Here is a 22,289-nt window from a genome sequence, read left to right as displayed (position 1 = left end):
TGGCTTAATAGTAGAGTGCTTGCCTAGCTTGTGGGAGGCACTGGGTTCAATCCTCAGCATCACATAAAAATAAGTAAATAAAATAAAAATATTTTGTCCAACGACAACTAAAAAATTTTTTTTGAACTGATTGTAATTGTGCAGGCCTATATATAGTTCCAGGTACTCTAGTTCCTGGGCAGCTTGGGCAACATGAGACCCCCCTAATGGGGAAAAAAAAAGGCATCCTAACTAGATCCATTGTTCTTCTATTTGCCATACTCTGTCTCCCCCACCTCACTGTGGGAGGGGGTCTTCCCTGCTACCCAGGCTGATTTCTCCACCCACACTGGGTCTACTCACAACCCTGGGGTCTGCATTATTCCCATCAGCATCCAAAGTGCTACAGATTGTTTGAGGAAAAAAAAGGTATGAAATGCTCATTTTGAAAAGCAGAAAAATAAGCTTCCAAGCCCTTTAGGAGACTATGGCTTTCTAAGCAGGCTGACAGCTGCTTTGCAATATACAACAAGAATTTCAAGTTTTCATTCACCATGAAACTAATGAAATCCAGGATCACTCACTTACACAGACTCTGGGAGCACTCCAGCAAGCTGTTCACCAGGTCATAGGCTTCTGTAAAGTTTTGCAAACATTATATATTTTAAGTGCAAGTGGTAAAGACCAATCTTTTTTCTACTCCAGCTGCCCCTCCATTGTATCCTCCCCGTTGTGTTGGAATGGCTGTGTACATTTCGGAGTTCTGGTTATGGAGAAGATAAGGTGTGAAAACATCAGATTTGCAGTTTCCTGGGTTATGTTTCTGTGATTTGTAGTTATTCTCACATTGTTATTTTAAAGTTCTTAGCACTCTAAGTACCTGGATAGTTAAGAGGAGTAGCAAGATTTGAAATATATAGAGGCAGTAGCTAGTCTTTGGAAAGTATAGAGGTACAGTTAATTAATACAAGTAAGTTGTTTTTCTGGACTTTGTAGAATTTGTCAGCTTTTATTTTTAATTTATTATCTTTTTTTATTATCTTTTTTTTTTAATGTGGTACTGGGCATCATACCCAGGGACGATTTACCCCTAAGCTACATCCCCAGCCCTTTTTATCTTTTATTTTGAGACAGGGTCTTGCAAAGTTGCCCAAACTGTCTTCAAACTTGCCATCTTCCTACCTCAGCCTCCCAAGTTGCTGAGATTATAGGCATGTATCACCACACCTTGCTGTTGTTGTTATTGTTGTAGTTGTTATAACCAGGGATTGAACCCAGGGTGCTTAACCACTAAGCCACATCCCCAGCCCTTTTTTATAATTTATTTTGAGACAGGGAGACAGGGAGGGTCTTAGGGCCTTGCTAAATTGCTAAGGCTGGCTTTGAATTCTTTTTATTTATTTATTTTTTTTTTAAGAGAGAGAGAGAGAGAGAGAGAGAGAATTTATTTATTTATTTTTAGTTTTTCGGCGGACACAACATCTTTGTTTGTACGTGGTGCTGAGGATCGACCCCGGGCCGCACGCATGCCAGACGAGCGCGCTACCGCTTGAGCCACATCCCCAGCCCCTATTTATTATTTTTTTAACATATGACTGCAGAATACATTATAATTCATATTATACATATAGAGCACAATTTTTCATATCTCTGGTTGTATATAAAGTATATTCACACCAATTTGTGTCTTCTTACATGTACTTTGGATAATGATGTTCATCACATTCCACCATCATTTCTAACCCCCATCCTCTCCCTTCCCCCTCCCATCCCTCGGCCCTATGGCTTTGAATTCTCGATCCTCCTGCCTCAGCCTCCTGAGCTGCTGAAATTACAAGCATGTGTCACTGCACCCAGCTCATTATTATTTTGATACTTGACCTTGGTATGTTGCCCAGGCTGATCTCTACCTCTTGGGCCCAAGCAATTCTCCCACCTTAGTCTTCCAAGTAGCTGGGATGACAGGAGCACACCATTTCATCCAGCTATTTATTAACCTTTTAAATTGGTAAATTGTTGTGCTTTTGTTTTATTCTAAATGCTAGTTTTTATACCTGTTTATGATGATGATGATGATGATGATGATGCAGCAAGTTTCAGGCCCTCAAAATCTAGAGCTGGAGCTGGGGTTGTAGCTCAGTGGTAGAGCATTTGCCAAGACATGTGAGGCACTGGGTTCCATCCTCAGCACCACATAAAAATAAATAATTAAAGGTATTGTGTTCATCTACAACTAAAAAAAAAAAAATCTTTAAAAACCAAGAGCTGCTGCAGGGTAAAATGAGTTGAATGGACTGGGTAATCTCAGGTCCAGACATGGCCTCTGAGGATGCCCCCTATTCCTGTCCCCACTGTGTATGTGTGTGAGGGTGTCTGTTGGGGAGGGTGTGTTTCCAAGTGGCTTTAAATGGCTCTGTTAGCAAGGGCCTATGTCTGTAAACACAGTGGTCTTTCCCTGGCTGCCCTCCAACAGTGGGCTACACTGGGGCTTGGGGAGGAGAGCTGGAGTCCCACATGTGATGGGGCAGCAGAGGGTGGGAAGGAACAGAGACAGCTGGTGAAGTGATCCAGCTTCCCCTCTCCTACTGTGCTTCTCCTCAAGCCTGGGTTTCAGGGCTCTGCTCCTCCCTCTTCAGTTCTTCAAAGGGAAGGCTAGTTTCCTGGGACCCCCTGGGTCCTGGGTAGGAGAGTGTGGAGGGTGGGGACTGGGAAGTAGAAGGACTAGTGTCCTGAGCCAAGGGCTGAATCGAGAGAGATTTCTAAGCCCACCAGGCAAACTTTTGTTGTCCTGTCTCTCTCTACTTACCTTAGGTAGGAGTCAAAACTAAGAGGAGAGCTGGGTGTGGTGGGTTTACATGTGATCCCAGTTACTTTGGAGGCTGAGAAAGGAGAATTGTAAATTCTGGGCTACTCTGGGCCACTCAGAGAGACCCTGTCTCAAAATGAAAAGTAAAAGGACCAGGGATGGGACAGTGGTTGTAGCTCACTGGTGGAGTGCTTGCCTACATTTGTGAGGCACTGGGTTTGATCCTTGGTACTATGTAAAAATAAATAAATAAGGGTGGAAAGAGAGGGAGAGAGAGAGAAAGGAAGGAAGGATGGAAGGAAGGAAGGAAGGAAGGAAGAAAGAAAGAAGGAAAGAAAGAAAGGAAGGAAGGAAGGAAGGAAGGAAGAAAGAAAGAAAGAAAGAAAGAAAGAAAGAAAGAAAGAAAGAAAGAAAGAAAGAAAGAAAGAAAGAAAGAAAGAGGGAGGCTGGGGGATATAGCTCATTGGTGCAGCCCCCTGCTTTCAACCCCCAGTACCAAAACAAATAAACAAAAAAAAATTAAGAGAGGAGACCCAGGCAGACAAGGGCCAGAAGCTGTGAAGAGTCCTCTTCTACAAAAGAACCCTAACATTTTTTCTTTTCTTTTTTCAGTGCTGGAGATTGAAACCAGGGACACTTTACCCCTGAACTATATCCACAGATCACTTTATTTTTTATTTTGAGAAAGGGTTTAAGTTGCTAAGAGTCTTGCTAAATTACTCAGGCTGGCCTATGAACTTGTTATTCTCCTGCCTCAAACTTCCCAGTCACTGGGATTGCTGAAATTGCTGGGATTGCAGGTAGGGGCCACTGGAACCCAGCCTGCTGTAGCCCCTTGGTACTGTATCTTTTTGATATTTATTCTTTGAGCACTTCTTTGCTTTCTGTTGCAACAAAATGTCTCAAAATAATCTTATAATTCTCCAGATTCAGGGCTGGAATCAACCTTTTCTCCAAGTTCATTTCAGTAGAGAACAGTATTTGGTAGCTAAGATGGAGGCTCTTGGTGTGCTCATTGCTACTGGTGTATGATTGCTTCTAGACTCACTCAGTGTTCAGAGCTAGGGTGTGTGTGTGTGTGTGTGTGTGTGTGTGTGTATACATTTATTTCTATACCTATATGCACATTAAAACCATTAATTCACATTGACATCCCCATTGGAAAAAATGATTTTCCCCCTTTGGGAAATTAGGAGAGGAATGACAGAGTCTTATTCATTTTTTTATAAGGATCAACCTCTCTGCCTAATGTGTTACGAACACACCATCGTGGAACTAGGGATAAGAATGGAAACCAGGAAATAATTTAGCTGATCTTGCAATAATCTAAGTGAGAGTGGAGAGTGGTTTGGACCAGGGCAGAGTGGTGAATGTAGTGACAAGTAGTCAGATTTTTGACACATTTTGAAAAGAAACTGCAGACTGATTAAATGTGGAGTGTGAGAAAAAGAAGAATCGGGGATGATTATGGAGATTTTAGTCTAACCAGTTGAGGGATTGGAATTTCAAATGGAAAGACTACAGATGAAGCAGCTTTTGGGGAGAAGGCCAGGAGTAGAATTTACACATTTTAAGTTAGTGGTTCCTACTAGATATCTAAGTGTAGGTGACAAATGGGCAACAGGAAAGAAGCATCTGTAATTCAGGGGAACGTTCTGGAGTTAGAGATGCAAATGTGGGATGATTTAGCCACAGGTCTGGAGATCACCAAGGTAGTGAGTACAGGTAGAGAAAAGATTCAGTTGAAAGACTGAGCTTTGGAACCAAACATTTAGAGATGCAGCTGACGAGAAACCAGCAAAGGAGTCTGTGATCAAGCTGCTAGTGAAGAAGGAATATCAGAGGGGTGTGGTGGCCTACAAGGCCAGAGAAGAGTGTATTACTAAAAGAGAGTACAGGACTGGGGCTGTAGCTATAGCTCAGTGGTAGAGCACTCCCCTGAGTACAAGGGCTGGCTTCAGTTCCTAGCACCCCAAGAAAAGAGAGAGGCATCTGTGTCAAGTGTTGCTAACTAGTTTAGAGATGGATGGATTTAGCAATGTGATGGTCATTTGGTAAGTAACCCTAACCAGGGAAGCCTTGGTGTAGGAAAGAACACCTGGTTGGAGAGGGCTCACCATAGAATGGGAGGCTGGAGACAGTATATCTTATTATGCTTGTTGTAGAGAGGAGCAGAGAAATTAAGTGGTAGTTGGAGGAGCGTGTGGTGACAAGATAGAGTCTGTTTTCTGTTACTATCCCTCAATAACATGGACTGGATAATTTATAAAGTTTTATTTAGCTCATGGTTTGGGAGGCTGGGAAGTGCAAGAGTGTGGCATTGGCATCTGCTGGGCAATCTGTTGAGGGCCATCATATGGTGAGACAGCAAATGAGCAAGTGTGCTCCTAGGCCGCGATGGTTCTCTTCCTCTTTTTATAAAGCTACTAATGTCACTGTTGGGACCCCAATCTCATGACCTTCTCTAATCCTAATTACCTCCCAAAGACCCCACCTCCAATCAACATGTGAAATTGGGGATTGAGGTTCCAACACGTGCACTTCTGGGGGACGCGTTTAAGTCTCAGTAGATGGGTTTTGTTGTCTTGATTGTTCTAAATGAGAGAAATTACAATGTCTGGTAGGAAAATCCAGGAGAGAGGGAAATTTGATGGTATAGGAAAAAAGCAATGTTCTTGAGTGGGCCCAAGAGGGTGGGAAATCTAATAGGTCTAGAGGTTCCATAGTTCAGTGGAAGGGTTCTCCTACAGGTCCTAGAGGGAAAGGAAGTCTGTGGTCAGGCTTAGGCAGGTGGGTAGGTAAGTAGCGGGGTTGAGGATTTCCGTGGGAAATTGTTCAGAATGCTTTATTTTCTCAGTGACACGGGAGGTAAAGCAGAAGAGAGATGAAGAGAATCGTGGCTGTAGTGAGAGAAGAAATGAAATAGTCGTATAGATCAGAAGGAGGCTGAACGGATTAGGGAAATGTAATCTAATTGCTTAGTAGCAACAAGAAATCGAAAATTGAATTATGAATCGAAATTGGCCATAAAAAGGCTTTTGCACGTTGGTAGGAGGCTGAGCCTCGGAAGAGGGCGCTGGCAGGCTGGTCCGGGGTTGATTACCTGTGATCTTCTCAAGACTTTGGGAAGCTTCTTCAAGGGAAGGAAAGGCCTAGAAAACAAACTAGTTACCTCCTTTAGAGGAGGCCATACCCACTGCCAAAATTACCAACGCTGTGAGCAGGATTCGAACCTGCGCGGGGAGACCCCATTGGATTTCGAGTCCAACGCCTTAACCACTCGGCCATCACAGCCGCGTGCGGCCTCGGGCCTGCGCAACTATAGCTGCCTATCAACGTGCCCGCCTCCTGCCCGCCTCGTCCTTCTGGCTGGAGATGACTGCGCGCGTGCGCCCAGGATGAGGCGTGGATTCCCGCCTTGACCAAGTTAGCATCGGGGTTGCAGTGGTAGCTTCCCTTGACTTGCCTCCCCTCCTGCAGTCACAGTATGTCCTCAACAAAACAAGCCCAAGTCAGAGTTGTTCCCCACGTCCTTGGGGGAAGATAATGGGACGAGAGGGCCACGGATTATGGATTTCCAAGGCGATAATTAAGGATTGTTTTAGTCTCCAAATACACACTAAAAGTGCACGGGAACAGAATCCCAAAGAGGTATTAACTTGGTAAGAAGAATTTCTTGACAGGGTGCGACAGAAAGCGTTTGCAAGACGGGGGTTATTCATTCTCATCGCAGCAATAATATACCCTACACTCACTGGGTCAGGCACCGCTGGGATTCGAACCCAGGATCTCCTGTTTACTAGACAGGCGCTTTAACCAGCTAAGCCACGGCGCCACCGAAGCATGGGTTGTGCCTCGCGATAGATCAGGTGTTAGTGGGCTCCAGCACGTGGTGAACCACTCCCAATTTTAATGGAATTCCAGTGATTTCCTTTTCAGGTTGAGCCCCGCTCCACCCTCCTTGAATGGGTACCTTACTCAATGTGCCTTAGTTATCTAATCTCCTGTGTGATGACCAAGATACTAAAATAAAAGTTAAACTCTCTACTGCCTCAGGGCACCGCAGGGTTAAGAGGGCTTCCTCCAGCCCCTAACACCGTGACCCATGGTTGAAGCTTGCCCAGGTCCTTTTACTTCCCAGGACAAACCCAGCGGAAGTAATGGTAGAGGTGAGTAGAGAGTTCTGAGTTAGGTATAGATTTAGCTGTCTCAGTAGGGCCCTTCAAATGAAGGTATGTGCAGGAGAGAGGAACAGGTTCATACAGTGGCGTGAGATGGAAGTGGCCACCCTCACTACAACCCTCCTGGAAGCAGAGCCATTTCTCCCCTCACCCAAACCCCAAACTTCATTTCACAAAGTCCTGGGGTTTTGATTTCTTTCTTTTTGTATTAAAAAAATAATAACAGACACAATATCAAAAACACAAATGCCATTGGTAGAGGGTAGAGCTGAGAACGCCTGGGTCCCACCTGAGGGGCAGCACCAGGGACTCCATGGTCCACCAACCTCCCCCACCCTGGAGCAGCTAGGGGTTCAAACCCCTGGGTCCTCCTTGGGCCCCAGGCTCCCCTCCCCCCACTTAGGGAGGAGGTGGGAGAGAGAGCTGTCTCCCCCAATAAATAAGTGCAGCCCCAAACCTCGGGACTGGGACTCAGGCTCAGCTGGGATTTGGCGAGCCCATTTCAGCAGTGGGTCAGCAACCTTATCCAGAAGGGCCTCCACCAGGGGTGGGAGGTGACCCTCCTCTTGGCTGGCCTGAAAAGTTCCACCCTCTGTTCACTAAGAAGCCAGAGGCAGCCTTTGGATCCCAGGCTGGTGATGGGGGTCCCACTCCCTAAGGTGGGAGAAGCTGGGGCAGTTTTCTATTGGTTGGTCCAGCCACATCTGAGTTCTGAGAATTGTAACATTGAAGAAGGATGCCTTGCATGGACTTCAGGAAGTGGCCCCAAAATGGAGTTTAGCTGGTGCCATTTTCTGCTGCACATAAGGCTGGACTGGACGAGCTCCCACCTTGTTCCTCCTCCTCCATGGCAGAGTCCTGAGAGCTTGAGACCTTGGCCTCAACTTGGGCCTGGGCCTCCTCGCCACCCTCACCAATGCCACCATCACCATCACCACCACCACCACTGCTGCCACCCTCGCCTCCACCCTCCTCCATGGGCTCCAGCCCCAGTCCATCCAGCTCCGAGAAAAGTGGGTCATCAGAGTGGCCAGGGTCTTGGGAGCTGCTACCACAGTCCACACAGGCCTTGGAAGGAGAAAGGGATAAGTGAGTTAGGCAGAGTCCTCACTGCTAATCAACAGCCCAATTTCCCACCCAACCCTGTGGTATTTCCCAAAGTGTGCTCCCAAGAAACCAGTCCTGGGATGCACCTGGGATCCAACAAGCTTGGAAAATGCCTTTTGCGCTCCACCCAGACTCCCCATGGGACAGTTACAATGTACATTAGCATGGGAGGGGGTTCAGAAAGGTTCTGCAAAAGCTCATGTGGTCTAATACCATATAACTTGGCAGTAAATTTAGTGGGATTAACATCCTTCAGAATCAAAGATCCAAGGACAATAAGGACAGCCATTAGCCTCTATCCCTCATTTTTTTTTTCTCACCATCACATCAAGGGCCCGAGGCAACTGTCCCTTGCGGACCCAGGAGTGCACAGCACCCAGTTCCCGCCGCTGGTCCTCTGAGAACCGAGGCTGCTGCTTCTGCATGGCTCGAAGCCGCTCTCGGTCCTGCTTTAGCACAGATGCCATGTCCCTGCACAAGGAAAGGTTTCAGAAGGCAGAGGCTGGGATCCAGGCCAGGACCAGTTGATGTTTTTCCTCTACCAAAGCCCCCACCCACGGTCTTCTGCTCCTCTCCTGAACCACAGGTACCTTCCAAGTTCAGTCAACCTGCTCTCAGGTTGAAAGAACTACGGTAAGGCTCCAAGGGACTGAGGGTAGTATGGGAACATCCAGGTCGGAGCCATTCCAGGAAAGGGAACCCCAAGTTTTCTGGGCAATGAAGGAAAGCCAGTCTCCCTACTACCTCTGAGAGGGAGGCAGAAGTGGCCTCTGAAACTCACCTGGAGGGCACCTGGTAGGTCATCATAACACGTTGGTCAGCATTGGCCATAAGCAGCCAGATGGGATCCTGGAGCACATACTTAATGACCTGGTCCCCAGGCTCAGCCCTGGCCTGAGCAGCTCCAGCTTCAGCTTCCGAAGAGTCAATGCTGCCGAAGTACTTGCTCGTGTGGCTGCTCTGACTGCTGCCTATGGAGCAGGGGGCAGGCCAGTGGAGCCAGTCTAGTCAGCATGTCCAACCCAGGGCCTCATCATACCACCCTCAAAGGTCACACACTCAGCCCATTGTCCTTGGCAAGCTCAGCCTAGATGAGGCCTGGTTTACCAACTCCCCAGTTACTGTCCTAATCCCAGAGGTGTTGGAAGGTGGGCACTCACGGGTGATGCTGGCTGAGGTGCTGCCACCCTCATGGGAGCCTGAACCTGATCCAGAGCCCAAGCCAGAGCCAAGGGAGCCTGAGGCTGCAGAGCCTGTACCAGAACGCGAGTCCTCTTGCAGTAGCAGTTCCAACAGATCACTGGAGCCAGAGAGTGCATCCTGATTGGAGGATTCAGTTACCTCCACCTGAAGGAGGGGTTAAGGGGTTAGCAACTGGGCTTCCCTTCAACTACTTCTACTGGAGGGGTCAGGGGAGGAACATCCAACCAAGAGTTCTGCTCCCCATTCCATGACACAGGGCCAAACTGAGACAGGAAAGCTAACAAAGGGTAGGGGATGTGACACCAGACCCTTTCCAAGTGGCAAATGCCCTTTCAGCACTTATTGAGATGTCCTCACCACCTGTCAGAGAGACAAGACTGTCCCTTCATGGGGGTGGCAACCCATTTCTGCCTCATTTAGAAATTCAGCTAGGATTTCCTGCCCCGTCTCCCATCTCCAAGAAGCCGAGACACCAGCCGACTAGGGCAGGAAGTAGCACCAGGGGGAAGAGGGACAAGGGCTAAGGGTCGGGGACTGGTAGCAAGGCATATGGGGTGAAAGCTCACCAATCTGGCTTCAGGCTCAGCGGCCTCCTCACTAGGAGGTGGGAGCCCAGCATTGCTCCCAGGACCCCCTGCAACAGTGCCCCCCTCAGGACGGGGGGGCTCCTCAAGTTGCAGCAGATTGAGCTGGAGTGGGGAACTGCATCTTGAGTTGAACAGTGGGGAGTCTGGGCGGCGTGGGGGACTGGGAGGAAGTGGGGGCAGGGATGGGGAGGGTGAGTGGGAGGCAGGGGTGGGAGGCCCCTCAGCTGGTGTCTGAGGTACCCCAAAGGGATAGCTAGATGTAGTCGGGAACAGATAGTTAGGGAGCACCAAAGCCACCATTGGAGTTACTAAGGGGGTAGGGAAAGTGGCAGAGGGCACAGATGTGGGAGCAGGAGGAAGAGGCTGGGGACTTTCCCGTGGGGAGAACACTGGGAGTGGGTAAGGCTGGACCACTGCTGGGAAAGGAGTGGTGGCTGGAGGAGGGGGCCAGGGGCCAGAGGGGGGCACAGGTGAGGGGTGGGAGACATAGCAGGGGGCTTCGGCCCGTGGGGTCTGGTGGTGGCGTGAGCGCTTGGCTTTGGATCGGCAGTGGTGTCGGCGGCTGGGGGGTGCTGGGCCATGGTGGCAGCCTGTGGGGAAAGACTAGGGTTAGTGAGGGCCTCAGCCTGGCAGTTAGTGCTCCTGCCACTCCCACTGCCCTGACACATTGACCAGGGAGAGGGCAGGGAAAGGCCCCAGAAAGAGCTTCTCAGGCATGACAGATCAGAAGGGACTCAGGAGGTAGGGGCACCTTCAGGGAAGAATCACAGGAGCCAGGGAGAGGGGGGTTTATTGAGAAAGGAGCCAGGGAAAGTCAAGGTTACATGAGGGGTCAAGATGGGGATGTGCAAAGGACAGAGGCACACTGGCAGATGGGAGGAGGCAGAGTAGGTCCACAGACGAAAAGGAAGGCAGCTCCAGTCCATTTGCCAAAATCCCGCAGGCACTGCCAGCCTAGGTCCTCCTCCTGCCAGTCGAGGCTGTGCTGTCTGGCTTGCAGTGGAGTGAAGAGGTGGGTGGGAAACCCCAGGACTGAGCCCTCAGTCCTGTATCCATCTGCACAGGACCTCCCTCAGGCCCCTGGAGGGGCTGCCCTTCATCTGCCCTTGAAGCTCCAACCCCACTGGGAGTTGACCCAGAGTCTGCGCAGATCTCTTAATCAGCAACATCTGAGACCTAGATGAGCATACTTCCTGCCCCTAGGATAGGCCTGAAGTAGCTTACCTGGAACAGAGCACCTCTGCCCTCCTGTCTCAGTGCCAGCCCCCCAGGTTGCCCTCCTCTGGCTGCAGCCCGGAACCCCAGCCTAAGGGGGAGAGGCTAGCGAGGGGCCTGTCCCTAGACAGGGCCCTGGTGGTGAAGGCAGCACCAGCCTGGGTCCCTGGAGCAGGCACATCTCCCTCAATGCCCACCATGCAACCGTCTGGCCCTAGTCTGGGCAGAGAGCAGCTCAGGGAAGCCCCAGGTGACTACCTCGCTCGCCAGGGGCCGAGGGGGCCGTGGAAGAGTTGTCAAGTCCACGCAGCCTGCCAAGGTCTCGGAAGCGGTTGAGGAAGGCTTGCTCTTCCTTCTGTGTGTGCAGGGACAGCACGGCCTTGGTCAGGCCCACTGGGCGGTAGGCATCTGGGGCTGGGTCAGGGGCTACTGTGGGGCTGGGGGCCGGGCTGGGGGTTGGGCCTGGAGCTAGGCCAGGCAGTTCCTCCATCATGATGATGTCTAAGGAAAGTGAGATGGAGAAGGGACATCAGAACCATCTCAGGGGGCAACACATCCACATCACACCCTCCCTGTGCAATGACCCCACCCACCCCGGCCTTCTACCCTAGCCAAGCCTTGGCCCATGTGCATTTCCTGGCCACCTCTCTGCTGAGGGCTGGCCAAAGGCCCACCTCTCCATGCAAAGTTGTTCCAGGACAGAGAGATACTCAATCCCTTCCAGTGGCCACTACCATGCCAGGAACCCCTAGGGATGACACCATCACAGCTTGTTGGAAATGAAACCCACCCCTTGCCCTTTCTTCATACATTTTTGAAGTCAATACTTAAAGACCCTTTAGGGAACTTCAACATTCCTTGCCTCTGACCTCTGTGGTCAGTACCCTGGGGCTGAACCCCCTTCCATATTCCATATTTTTATTTCAACTGACAGTAAAAAAAGAAAGCAGAATAAGGGAGGGGCAAGTAGCAGGGGCTGGTGGAAAATAAGCAGCAGTAGCCCCAAGCTAAGAGGGAGGCCTTCTTCTCTCCACTGGGGATGGAGGGAGAAGGGCAGGGAAAAGGAAGGTAAGAAGGAACTCTGGCTGGGGGATCAAGTGGAGCCCAGGCAATGCCCCCCTCACTCCACGCCCATACCCGACTCCGGGGGCTTCTTGTCTCCCACATGGACGATGGTGGAGCTGAAGCTACACTGACTGGTCACGGACACCACGCTCTCCGCCTTATTGGCCAGGGCGAGCGGGCTCAAGGTGCTTCCCACCACTGGCTCCTTCCGTGGAGCGGCCCCCTCCCCAGACAGCACTGCTGATGATGGATCTGTGCAGAGAGATGGTACTGGTTACCACCCCTACCCCACTGGGAGGTCAGAAGAGGGGTTCCCAGGGAGGAGGAAGACAGAGGGACAATAGGGAGGAGTTTGAAGATAGAGAGGCAAAGAAAGAGGGCAGGGCAGAGCGAGGTGGGGGCCCCCATGGCAGAAGTATAGAGACCCAGGACCACTGGGCCAGGACAGGGCAATGGGAGCTGGGCATGTACTGGGGGTCATTACCTTTCTTGGCCCCTATGGGGACTGGACCTGTCCTCTGCTTGTCATCATCAGAGGCTGAGGAGGCAGTATAGGAGGAGGAGGAAGCGCATTTACGCTTGGTTGTGCTGGGGATGTTGCAGCTTTCCAGGTACCTGTGGAGATGCAGCAGGAACATCAGGGCAAGGCCTGGGGTGGGGCAGACCAAGGGCTGAGGGGGGAAGGTGCCAGACATGCCTTACCTGAGGATGCTGTCCAGGCAGTTGATCTGCTGGTAGGAACAGCTGGAGGCTTCTTTCCTCTCAGCCTCCTCAGGGACCAAGGGAGGTGGAGCCTGGGTCAGAGCAGGGGCTGCCTCCAGCTCTGGGTCTGGGGACTGGCAAGGAAGGGCCTTGGTCTTGAATGTGCCTGTAGCTGGCACAAGGAGGGAAAAAGGTAAATGGGTCTGCGGTGAGGGAGAGGGGATCCTCAGGTCTCCCTCCTCACTCCTCCCCACAGTATCACCAACTCACCAGGGAGGCGAGGCTGGGGTGGAGGCCGGGCCCGGGACTCAATGAAAAGCTGCTGCCCCTGGTGCTTCACCAGATGCACATCCTTACAGATCTGCTGGAAAGTCACCTGTGGGCACAGCAGAGCAGTGGGCATACTAGGGTACCTACCTAGTACCAGAAACCAAGGATGAAATAAAATAAAAGGTATCAGTGAAAAAGCATGAGGCCTGGACAGGAACAGACAAAGAAAGGAAGGAAGCAAGAGGGAGTGGGGCATAAGGAAAAGCTCTGGGTACGGCAATGCTGACTCCAAGAAGGACAGGAGATCAGGCAATTAGGTGAACTGGAGAGGGTCACTCACTGGAACAGGTGGTCCAGGCCCCTCAGCATCACCGCCGTTGCTATCACTGGAGGAGCCAGGGCTGTGGAGAGGGCCTGGGGACATCAAGGGGCCAACTCCACAGAGTCCTGTGGGGCTGGAGCTGTGCACGGGCTGTGGCAGAGAGAAGGACAGGTTAGATATCTACGGTCTGCTTTCCACCCTCTTCATGCCTCTCAAGCCCCCCTCTTCAGCTCTTACCTGCAACAGTAGCCGATGGATCTGCTCTGAGAGCTCCTGGATATCAGAGTCCAGGGACAGAGTTGGACTGGGAGCTGGAGGAGTGAACACATCCTCATTCAGGGGTCCCCTGCGGAATTCAGAAAGTTGAGTCCAGTCATGTGTCCCCAGTCCAGTCTTCAGCCCTGCCCCCTCCCACACTTCCCCACCCCCAAAGTTATCTAAATGACCCACTTACGTGCGTACTTTGTGGCGGCCCAACACAAAGGCCACCTTACGGCTCCAGGGGTGCACGAAGCCAGCCCAGCTGGTGTCCATGGTGACGTACTCCCCATTACGGGCACAGAAGCGAATAGGGGAGTGGTCAAAGGGTTGGCCTGCCAGCTGTAGGACTAATGGGAGTGACAAATGAGGTGGGGTGGTTAGTGGGAGGGAGAGATGAGCAAGGTAAAGGGCCACCCCACTGGAGATCCAAGAGACCAAGGCACCCATGAGATACCACCATGAGAGCAGTGAAAAAGCCCAAGAGATAGCCAGGAAAGGAGAACAAGCTGAGAGAAACTTACTCTTCTTATGGATGGCCAGCATGAGTGGTCTGTCCTCAGGATGCAGGAACAAAAGCACTGGTGCCCCCAGGAGGTCCTGGGGTAGGTAGCCCAGCAGCGGAGCAGCCCTGCAATGGGAAGAGGTGTCAGAATAGCTATGACCTCAGACCTAGCCACTCCCTTCCATCCAGGTGCTGACCCTACCTTTCATCCACATCCTGGAAGAGGCAGCTTGGTGTGTGACGCGTGGTGAAAATCCTCTTGTCAGGGGGGATACGGGGAGCTATGGCACAGAATGTGTTGCTGTTGGGCTTCACCCAGAATGGTCCAGCTCCTCAGCCCTCCTCTCTACCTGGGGCCAGGATGGCCTCCTGGCAGTTAGCTCCAGGGGCTTTGGCCCACTAAAAGGCTCTGGGCCATTCTTGTGCCTTGTACTAGTAATAACACTGAAAACCACCAAAGTTTCTTCACTCTGCCCCAGCTCAAAGCCCTTATCCAACCCAACAACCAAAAAGGAGTCAACCCCTTCTCCTAATAATACCACCTTCTGTTCCAAATTTCTAAAGACCTGGCTGGTGCCTCCCAGTCCTACATCCTGTAACCTAACCAAAGCCTAGAGAAAAACCCTTCCTCCTACTCCCCACCAGGCCAGGGACCTAGCCCACCTACCTTCATAACCCGAGTGGATGCGTTCTGCAATGAGCAAGCAGCACGGCTGTGCAGGGGCCCCATCTGAGACCCGGATCTTGGTCACATATGGAGTTAGGCGGAATGGTTGATACCGAGGCCCTGGATCTCTGTCAGGACCTCCTCTAGCAAAGTAGAGAAAAGTATTAGGGACTTGCAATGGAAAGTCACTGGCCCCTCAAGGTCATGGCCCACACAGCAAAGATATGGGGAGGATTAAGAAAGAGAGGCCTACTACTACTTGCCCCACCTACCTGATACGGCAGAAAACAGACTTCTCCTGGGTAAAATCCTTGACGCCTGAACCTGGGACAGATGAGAAAAGCACTGAGCACATTTCCTATCTCTTACCTGGGCTAAGAAGAACCCATCATGGGAAAGCTTGGGTCCCCTGACCCTCCCAGCAAAAGTATCCTGGGGCTGGTCCCCTGACCCTCCCAGCAAAAGCATCCTGGGGCTGCTCATCCCTCCCCACAAGCACATGGGCACCTCACCTGCAGAGGCCCCAGTGCCCCAAGTGGGTAGACGAGATGGGGCCGTGGAGCCATAGAAGACACCCACATCCTGGGGAGCCAGGAGCTCTGAGAAGCGGGCACCCCGAAATACATCCCGCTTGCAACGCAGCAGAACTCCTGCCTGCTCCGAAATGTATACAATTCGGCCTGTCAGGAAGGAGACAGCCACCGAGAAGGTATCCTAGCAGGAGGGTAAGAATAAGAACGGATTAGGAGCTGTGGGAGCGGGATGGGAGTATATTGGATAGAGGAGCCAGGCTACTACAGACCTGGTTGCGAAGTGTATACTCAGATGTGATGTGCTCCAGCTCCTCCAGGGTGTAAGTGGACATATCCATGGCACATGGCTCACCCTCCTCCAGGCTCCACTGCTGGTAGTATTCCTGGTTGGCTGCAAGGTGAGAGCACATGTGTGGTTCAGTAAGAAGACTGATCCCCCACAATGATCTAAGCCCTGGCATTTCCTCCTAAGAAACATCACTCACCCTGCACCTGCTTGACACAAGCCAGTGCATACTGTAGTGTGGCCAGGGTCCCAGAACGGCCTTTACCCCGACGCTCTGGTGGCAGTCGAAGCTTGAGCTCCCGAAGTGCTGTCATGAGTTCCTTCTGAGTCCTTGCCCTAGCTGACTGTTCACTGCTGCAGGGCCCATGGAAAAGGAGTGGGAAAGACATTAGTCCAAGAGTGTGGCCCAGGCCTCCAGATCTCTCCCCCAGCCCTCACCCCCACAAACCTGCAGCCACTGGTAGATGGGTTGTCCTGCTCTGAGCTGGCACTCAGGAGGCTGTAGGCAATGGAACTGCTGGGTGGGGATGGGCTCTGAGAGTTTGTGCTGGAGAAGAAGCAACAGCCCAAAATGAGGGGCAGGTGACTAGCAGCATGAAGCCTATTACCTACCTCAGTTCATTCACAAAATACTCCCAGATTTTGCAGCACACAAAAATACATACATACCTCTTGCTGCTCTCAGTGGTCTCCAGAAGGGCCGAGTCCTTGCCATTGCCAGAGGAGGAGCTATGTGAACTCCGTTGAGATGCACCCCTGGATTCATGCCCATTGGACTCATTGCCACTTGAGCCATTGCTATTGGCATCAGTGTCATCAGCCAGATTGGGGCCTGGGCAAGGCCGGTGCTGTGGGGGTCCAGGGGATGGGACTCCCCCAGGACAAAAGGATTCGCCGGGCCTGGGGTCCCTTCCCCCATCAGCCTCTTCTAGGGGATCACTCATGTCTGGGCCATGGGAAGGACAGGAGAACAGGGAAGGTGCAGAGGCCACAACGGTTGAACAAGGTGGCCTTGAGGCCTGGCTTGTGAGTGAGGTGGAAGAAGTGTTTCTGAAGTTTGAGAAGTTCGTTCACAGCCAGTACCTGAAGGGGGAGAACAGGAAGGAAGGTTTGGAAAAAGCTGGACTATTAACATCACAGAACTCTGACATTATGCGACCCTCCCCTGCCTGGGGCTCCCAATGGGGGGCCAAGATATTTCTGTTTCCTATCCCCACACGGGTGCTACAGGTGGAAAGAGTCAAAACTATTCTCCACTTCCCTAGCCATTATGGCGTGGGTAAACAGAGCCTGAGCAGTCGACTAGACCTATGGCTATGGACCAATACCTGGACCTTTCCCATTCCCAAGTTCCCATCAAGTTCCAAGTCAGTCTGGGACTCCAAGACCGCAGAGCCAGAAAACTAGCCGAACGCCTCCTAAATTTAGGCTTCCGGGCTAATTTTATCCGGGGCGGCACTACTCCCGCTGCACATGCGCAACGAAGTGCTCGGCCCCACCACGCGCTTCCCGAGCGCTTCCGCCGCCTCGGTAGCCAGGGAAACCGACGTCAGCCGCTGAGCTCAGCGGTTGCTGGAGGGACCAAGGCAGCAAGGGAGGGGCGACCCTCCCCCATATCCCCCCCACCCCCGCAGAAGTGAGGGAACGACCCACTCCCCCACTGGCGGTCACAGCCCGGGGTCGCCCACCCTAAAATAACCCAAGTCCCCGGACAGCCCTATGAAGAGGAATAGCCTAGAGAGATTCCAGGGGCTGGTCCAGGCCTCCCTAGAATCAAACACAACCGCCTCTGCCACTCCGCGAAAAAGCCCCCCAACCTGGCTAGCGCCTGGATCCCAGTCATTATGGCACTACGGTACATCCTTTCTTTCTCTGGCTCCTGACCCCCCTCCGGACCGCCGGACTGAAGCCAGGCACCTGCCATTATCAAGGACCCAGGAATCCTCTCCCCTCAGTTCCCTACTTTTCCAGCCGCCCCTCCCCCTCCCCGCATTCCAAGCCTGGAGCAGGGGACGCTAAACAGCCAACAGATAGTTCTTCCTCTGCTCCCCGTCCAACCACACCCCCATCCCGAGCATTTTCTGAGCGCCAGAAGAAAAAGGGAAGGCTTTGGCTAACAGCAGGAACTAGCACCGGGAACGGGATGTTCCAGCCTGAAGCGGGCTGACATCACGGCCGGCTTGAGGCCAGGGATTGGAAGGGGGAGGGCAAGGAGCTCCAAAAGCCTGAAGAGGTCCTGGGGCCAAGGCAAACCTGGGGAGCCCTGTATGATAATAAAGGAGACATGGGACATGCCCACTGAGGTTCTGTTGTGGGGTCAGGGTGGCTGGGACCGGGGAGCAAAGGTGGAGATAATATGAAAGGGTCAGGAGTGTGGACACCCGGTGCAGGGTTGAGAGGAGCACCTAGGTCCCAGCGAACAGCCACAAGGAAGGCGGACTGCTGTTGTGCTGAGTGCCCGGGTTGAGTGTCCTATCAGATTGGAAGTGGCGGCGGCCTGACTCGAGAACAGAGACTGGCTAGGGTGGCGACGGAGATTCCTACCTGGCGGTGCGAGCGCCTTCCAGCTGCCTGCCCGCTGCTGTTTCAGCCCTCTGCGGAGTAGAACCTCCGCGAGGCTAGGAGGCGGGTTGCATAATGCCAGGCACTGCCCCTCATTGGCCCCCTGCCCGCAGAGCTGTCGGCCCCGCCCCCGATTGGCTGGGGATCTCTTCCCGGCCCCTGATTGGCTACTGGCCCCCACTGAGGTCAGGGCTGTGTCACACACACCGGCGCACGTGGACCTGGGCGCTGGAGCTGGGCTGAAGGGCCCCAGACACCGCCCAGCCAATGGATGGATGCAGGACGCTTTGCACAGTGAATAAAGGAAGGAAATAAGAGGAAGTAAGCTGTCCCTCTTCAGGGAAAATGCCTCCAAGCCACAGTAGGTACTCAAGAGATGTCTACTTCCGGGATTAACCAGCAGAACATCTTGGCCTGCCCCGAGGTGAGAACGTAGACCCTGGGACCTGGATGAAGCTAGATGAGCTGGCTGGACCCTGAGAGGAAGGGGAGACAGAAACCTCGCTTGGCCTTTCCTGGGTTCTCCTCCTCAATCTTGTCATCATACATAATGAACCAACGCCTTCCTCTGACACTCAAATCCTGGGAGGAAGTCAATTGAGGGTCCACGTGTGACTGGGGGATGAGTGGGTGGAGGGAAGATGCCGACAATGCAAGGGACAGCCAGAGCCAATAGGAGTCGTGAATGGAAACAATGCCAGGTGTTTTCATAACCAATCAGAGAAAAGGTCTCCAAGCAGCCTACATGGTGACTAGTGCTTCTTCAGAGGATACAGCCACCCACATTTAGGGCTGCCCCCAAAGTGGGGGGCCAGGAAGCCAGGGCAACAGAGAGATGAAGGGGGAGTAGAGGTTGAAAGAGGATAGCTAGAGCCCTTGATAGACAAAGGTGGGGTGGCAATCAATTCATATCCCCACTAAAAAAGAGAAAGCCAAGATACAGGGGCCTAACAGGGATCTCATCCATCTCAATTGCTGTATCCTCCATCACCCAGGAAAGGATTTGACACATGGTAGGTGATCAATAAATATGATAATTTTTGTTTCTAAGGATATAAATGTGGGAGGTGGTGAAGGAACCTGAGAAGTGGAACTACTTTAAAAAAAAAAAAAAAAAAAAAAAGAAGGAAAGAGCAGAGTACTGAGTGCTAAAAAAAGAGAACAGGGACTTGATTGGGGAAATAAAGTGCCAGTCTGGGTCCAGGAAAGCTGTTCTTACACAGCCCCTCCATCCAGCACTGTGATGAGTAGTCCCTCTTAGGACTCCCTGGAAACGTGGGTAGCAAGTGAAGAGGCCCCACGCAACTGCTGACATAATCAGCTGTAGATGCACACCCCTCACTGTCACGTGGCCTAAGCTTTTCTTAACAATGGTGTTTCCCATTGAGGGGTGAGGGCAAGGCCTCTGAGGGAAAGCTGGGACACAGGGCTGTTATAAAATAACCCAGAAAAACCAAGACAGGAAAACACAGAAAACAAAGGATACAGGAACCTGGATTCTCAGCCTCCTCTTCTTGAAAATGGTCCTGCCTCCCCCCAACACACCCGCCCCTACTGTGTCTCTGCCCTTGTCTCATTTTCAGATCCTCTTCTATGAAAACGATTTTCTCCCTCTCCAGCTCTCTTCAGGGATTTAGGTATGATCTCCCCTGATCCAGGCAGTTCTTGCTCGCCCACCTCCACCTCCACATCTGTATTTTGCATAGACGAAAGATCCAGCGCTCCAGCAGCCCCCACCTGCTCCTAAGGCCCCGGTTGTCCTGCCTCGCGGTCCCCACAGCAACCAGGCTCTGCTGCCGTCAATGGAGAAGAGGGGGCGGGAGACAGCGGTGACGTCAAAGCGGAGGAAGGGGGCGGGGCGAAGCAGCCGGGGAATGTGGGGCAGGGAGGCTGGAAAGGCAGCGGTTTGGGAGGCGGCCAGCCCAAGAGGGCGGCGGCTAGCGCACTTGGGAACATCGTGTTCTCTTGGCTGTTGGCCCAGGACATACACTCAGCCTGGACGCCTCCCCCAACCCAACGACAGCGGTCCTGTCCCAAAGCCAGGGATTCCTGGAGAGAGCTTTAGGAGGAGGGGGTCCCCCTTCCCCGCCCCCAAGCCTGGCTCTCCTTTTGGAACTCGCATCTGCCGGCCCCTCAGCTCGCTCCTAACAGCTCCTGGCACTGGCTTTCCCCCTCTCCCAAACTGCACACTGCTGCTGGCCCAGTACCAAAGAGCCAGGGCGGAGAAGTGGAGGCCCAAGTTCTGCGAGAGAAGACGCACCTTTGCTCCCTCCCAGAGGCCCCCTTCGGAGCCCGAATCTCTTGTTACTATGGCAGCAGGGTAGGGGCGGGGAGAAGGAGAGGGAGGAGGGGCAAGGAGGTGAATGGGTCTAGGATGAGGAAATCAAACTGGGACAGAGCAAATAGCCCAGTCTGGGGCCTGGATCTTGGAAGAAGGACAGGGAGGAATGAAGAAATTTGGGCTGGTGCCTGAAGACCAGAAGAACCAGGAAGAAGGGAAATGGGGAGTCATCAAAACTTGCAGAAAAACATGAGAATGTGAGAATAATTCCCAGTCACAACATTCACATAAATCTCTCACCCTGTCACAGTTGTTTTGTCACCCTACAGCCATTTTTAAAGCTACATTAAAAAAAAAAAATGACCCAGGCCTTGTACTGAGCATTATACATGCATTAATCTCATTTAATCCCCCCCAAAAAAAACCCTGTGAAATAGGTATTATTATGCCTTATATAAAATGCTTGATTAATATTTTTGTTGAGTTTTTTTTTAATTAAAGTCTTGTAAAAAAAAAAGGCATTATTACCTCCATTTTATGGGGGGACCACTAAGAATTTATTAAACTTGTCTAATTTTCTGCCTTATAACATGGTCTCAGCCTCTTAACAAATGGAGCTCAGGGTTCGAGTCTGAGCTCTAAATGATAGCTGGTCATTCTGACTTCTTACCCTCTGAACCTGTGAGGTGTTATCCAACCTCTAAGCTGCATTCCAGCAAAAAAATGACAAACCTGGGCCTCTCAAATATCCAGCTAAGTTTGGTGCCTGGAACACAGATTCCATCTAACCCCTTCTTCCCCTTAGGTTCAATCGCCAAACATTGTTTACACTCCCCACACACTTTTTGTATCCCATTTTCCCATGCTGAGATCACGTCAGTAGTCCCCCCTCAAAGGTTTCCTAGGAAACTCACTTCCTCATTTTTCCACCTTACTCCAGGCCACATTACCATAGTCCTTGTTTTTGTACAGACACTAACTAGAGCAGGCTCTTGATGCCTCCCCACTTCAGGCGGCTCAGGAGGATCTGTGCACAGCCAATCTGCACAAATCCCTAATTTGTCCTCCTCTCATAACCCAACAATTGCTGCCCCACCTCTGTTCCTAGGGATGGCTCCTAGACCCAAATTCTCCCCTCGACACATGAGAAAGACAACCACAGCCATGATGAGACTGGCTCTAGGTCACACCAATCAGCACAGCACCCTTTCTCAAATCCCAGGCCAGCCCCTGGGTACCCTCCCATCCGCCCTATCAGGACCTCCCTCCAGCCTCAAAACCTCTCCTCTGCCTCTTTCAAGTGCTGAAGGCACCTATCCAAACCGCAGTCATGCACTGGAACATTCCCCATCAATTCTCAGGGGTACCATCCCCATACCTCCCCCCGAACAGGGGTTTCCTTTCCATCGAGTCGCTGAGAGCTTCTGGGCACCCTTCCCTGACAGTCGAGTCTAGGTACCCTAGGGTGGTGGAGTGAACTGATGTTAGTAACTCCCACCCACGTCCTAAGCCGAGTTCGCCGTCTCTATTGTCCACAACCATCAGACCTCCCAGAGCGACAGACATGCATTTGCAAGATCCCTCCACTCCACTATACCCCTTCTGACCGAACACACCATTCCGGAAAAACACATATAGCCCGTTCCTCATTTCTCTCCACCCCCGGGGCACTCACCGCTCGAAGCGCACGCAGAATCCAAATTTCTTCACCAGTGGGACGTAAGGTAGCGATTACACTGGCTTCACCAGGCCCGCCCACT

At 51.9% G+C, this 22,289-nt stretch overlaps 1 protein-coding gene and 2 non-coding genes across 6 annotated transcripts; all 3 read right to left on the bottom strand.

The window, feature by feature from the left end:
* Positions 1-5,997: 5,997 nt before the first annotated feature.
* On the bottom strand, positions 5,998-6,079 carry Trnas-cga (transfer RNA serine (anticodon CGA)). Its single transcript has one exon. It is a non-coding gene; the product is annotated as a tRNA-Ser (tRNA).
* Positions 6,080-6,546: 467 nt separating this feature from the next.
* On the bottom strand, positions 6,547-6,620 carry Trnat-agu (transfer RNA threonine (anticodon AGU)). Its single transcript has one exon. It is a non-coding gene; the product is annotated as a tRNA-Thr (tRNA).
* A 532-nt stretch (positions 6,621-7,152) lies between these two features.
* Positions 7,153-22,289, bottom strand: Per1 (period circadian regulator 1). Of its 4 annotated transcripts, none has more exons than XM_046422153.2 (23): positions 22,205-22,289; positions 16,356-16,769; positions 16,135-16,233; positions 15,886-16,040; positions 15,670-15,791; positions 15,380-15,581; positions 15,140-15,191; positions 14,868-15,010; positions 14,403-14,481; positions 14,220-14,326; positions 13,892-14,045; positions 13,675-13,783; positions 13,456-13,587; positions 13,116-13,221; positions 12,846-13,017; positions 12,628-12,758; positions 12,216-12,395; positions 11,337-11,579; positions 9,843-10,453; positions 9,234-9,420; positions 8,855-9,044; positions 8,394-8,544; positions 7,153-8,034 (listed from the first exon to the last, which is right to left on the bottom strand). In XM_046422153.2, exons 2-23 carry the CDS (start codon positions 16,628-16,630, stop codon positions 7,744-7,746), a joined length of 3,891 nt encoding a protein of 1,296 aa, XP_046278109.1. In that variant the 5' UTR covers positions 16,631-16,769; positions 22,205-22,289; the 3' UTR covers positions 7,153-7,743. The 4 variants fall into 4 exon arrangements, with proteins under 4 accessions (XP_046278109.1, XP_046278110.1, XP_046278108.1 ...); XM_046422154.2 differs by lacking the exon at positions 22,205-22,289 and adding an exon at positions 19,986-22,186; XM_046422152.2 differs by lacking the exon at positions 22,205-22,289 and adding an exon at positions 18,231-18,382.

Source organism: Marmota monax, unplaced genomic scaffold, assembly GCF_021218885.2.
Source record: "Marmota monax isolate L192 unplaced genomic scaffold, Marmota_monax_Labrador192_F-V1.1 WCK01_AAM20220418_F8-fsc00243, whole genome shotgun sequence".
Classification (NCBI taxonomy): Eukaryota; Metazoa; Chordata; class Mammalia; order Rodentia; family Sciuridae; genus Marmota; species Marmota monax.
This window is presented reverse-complemented; position numbering and strand designations above follow the sequence as displayed.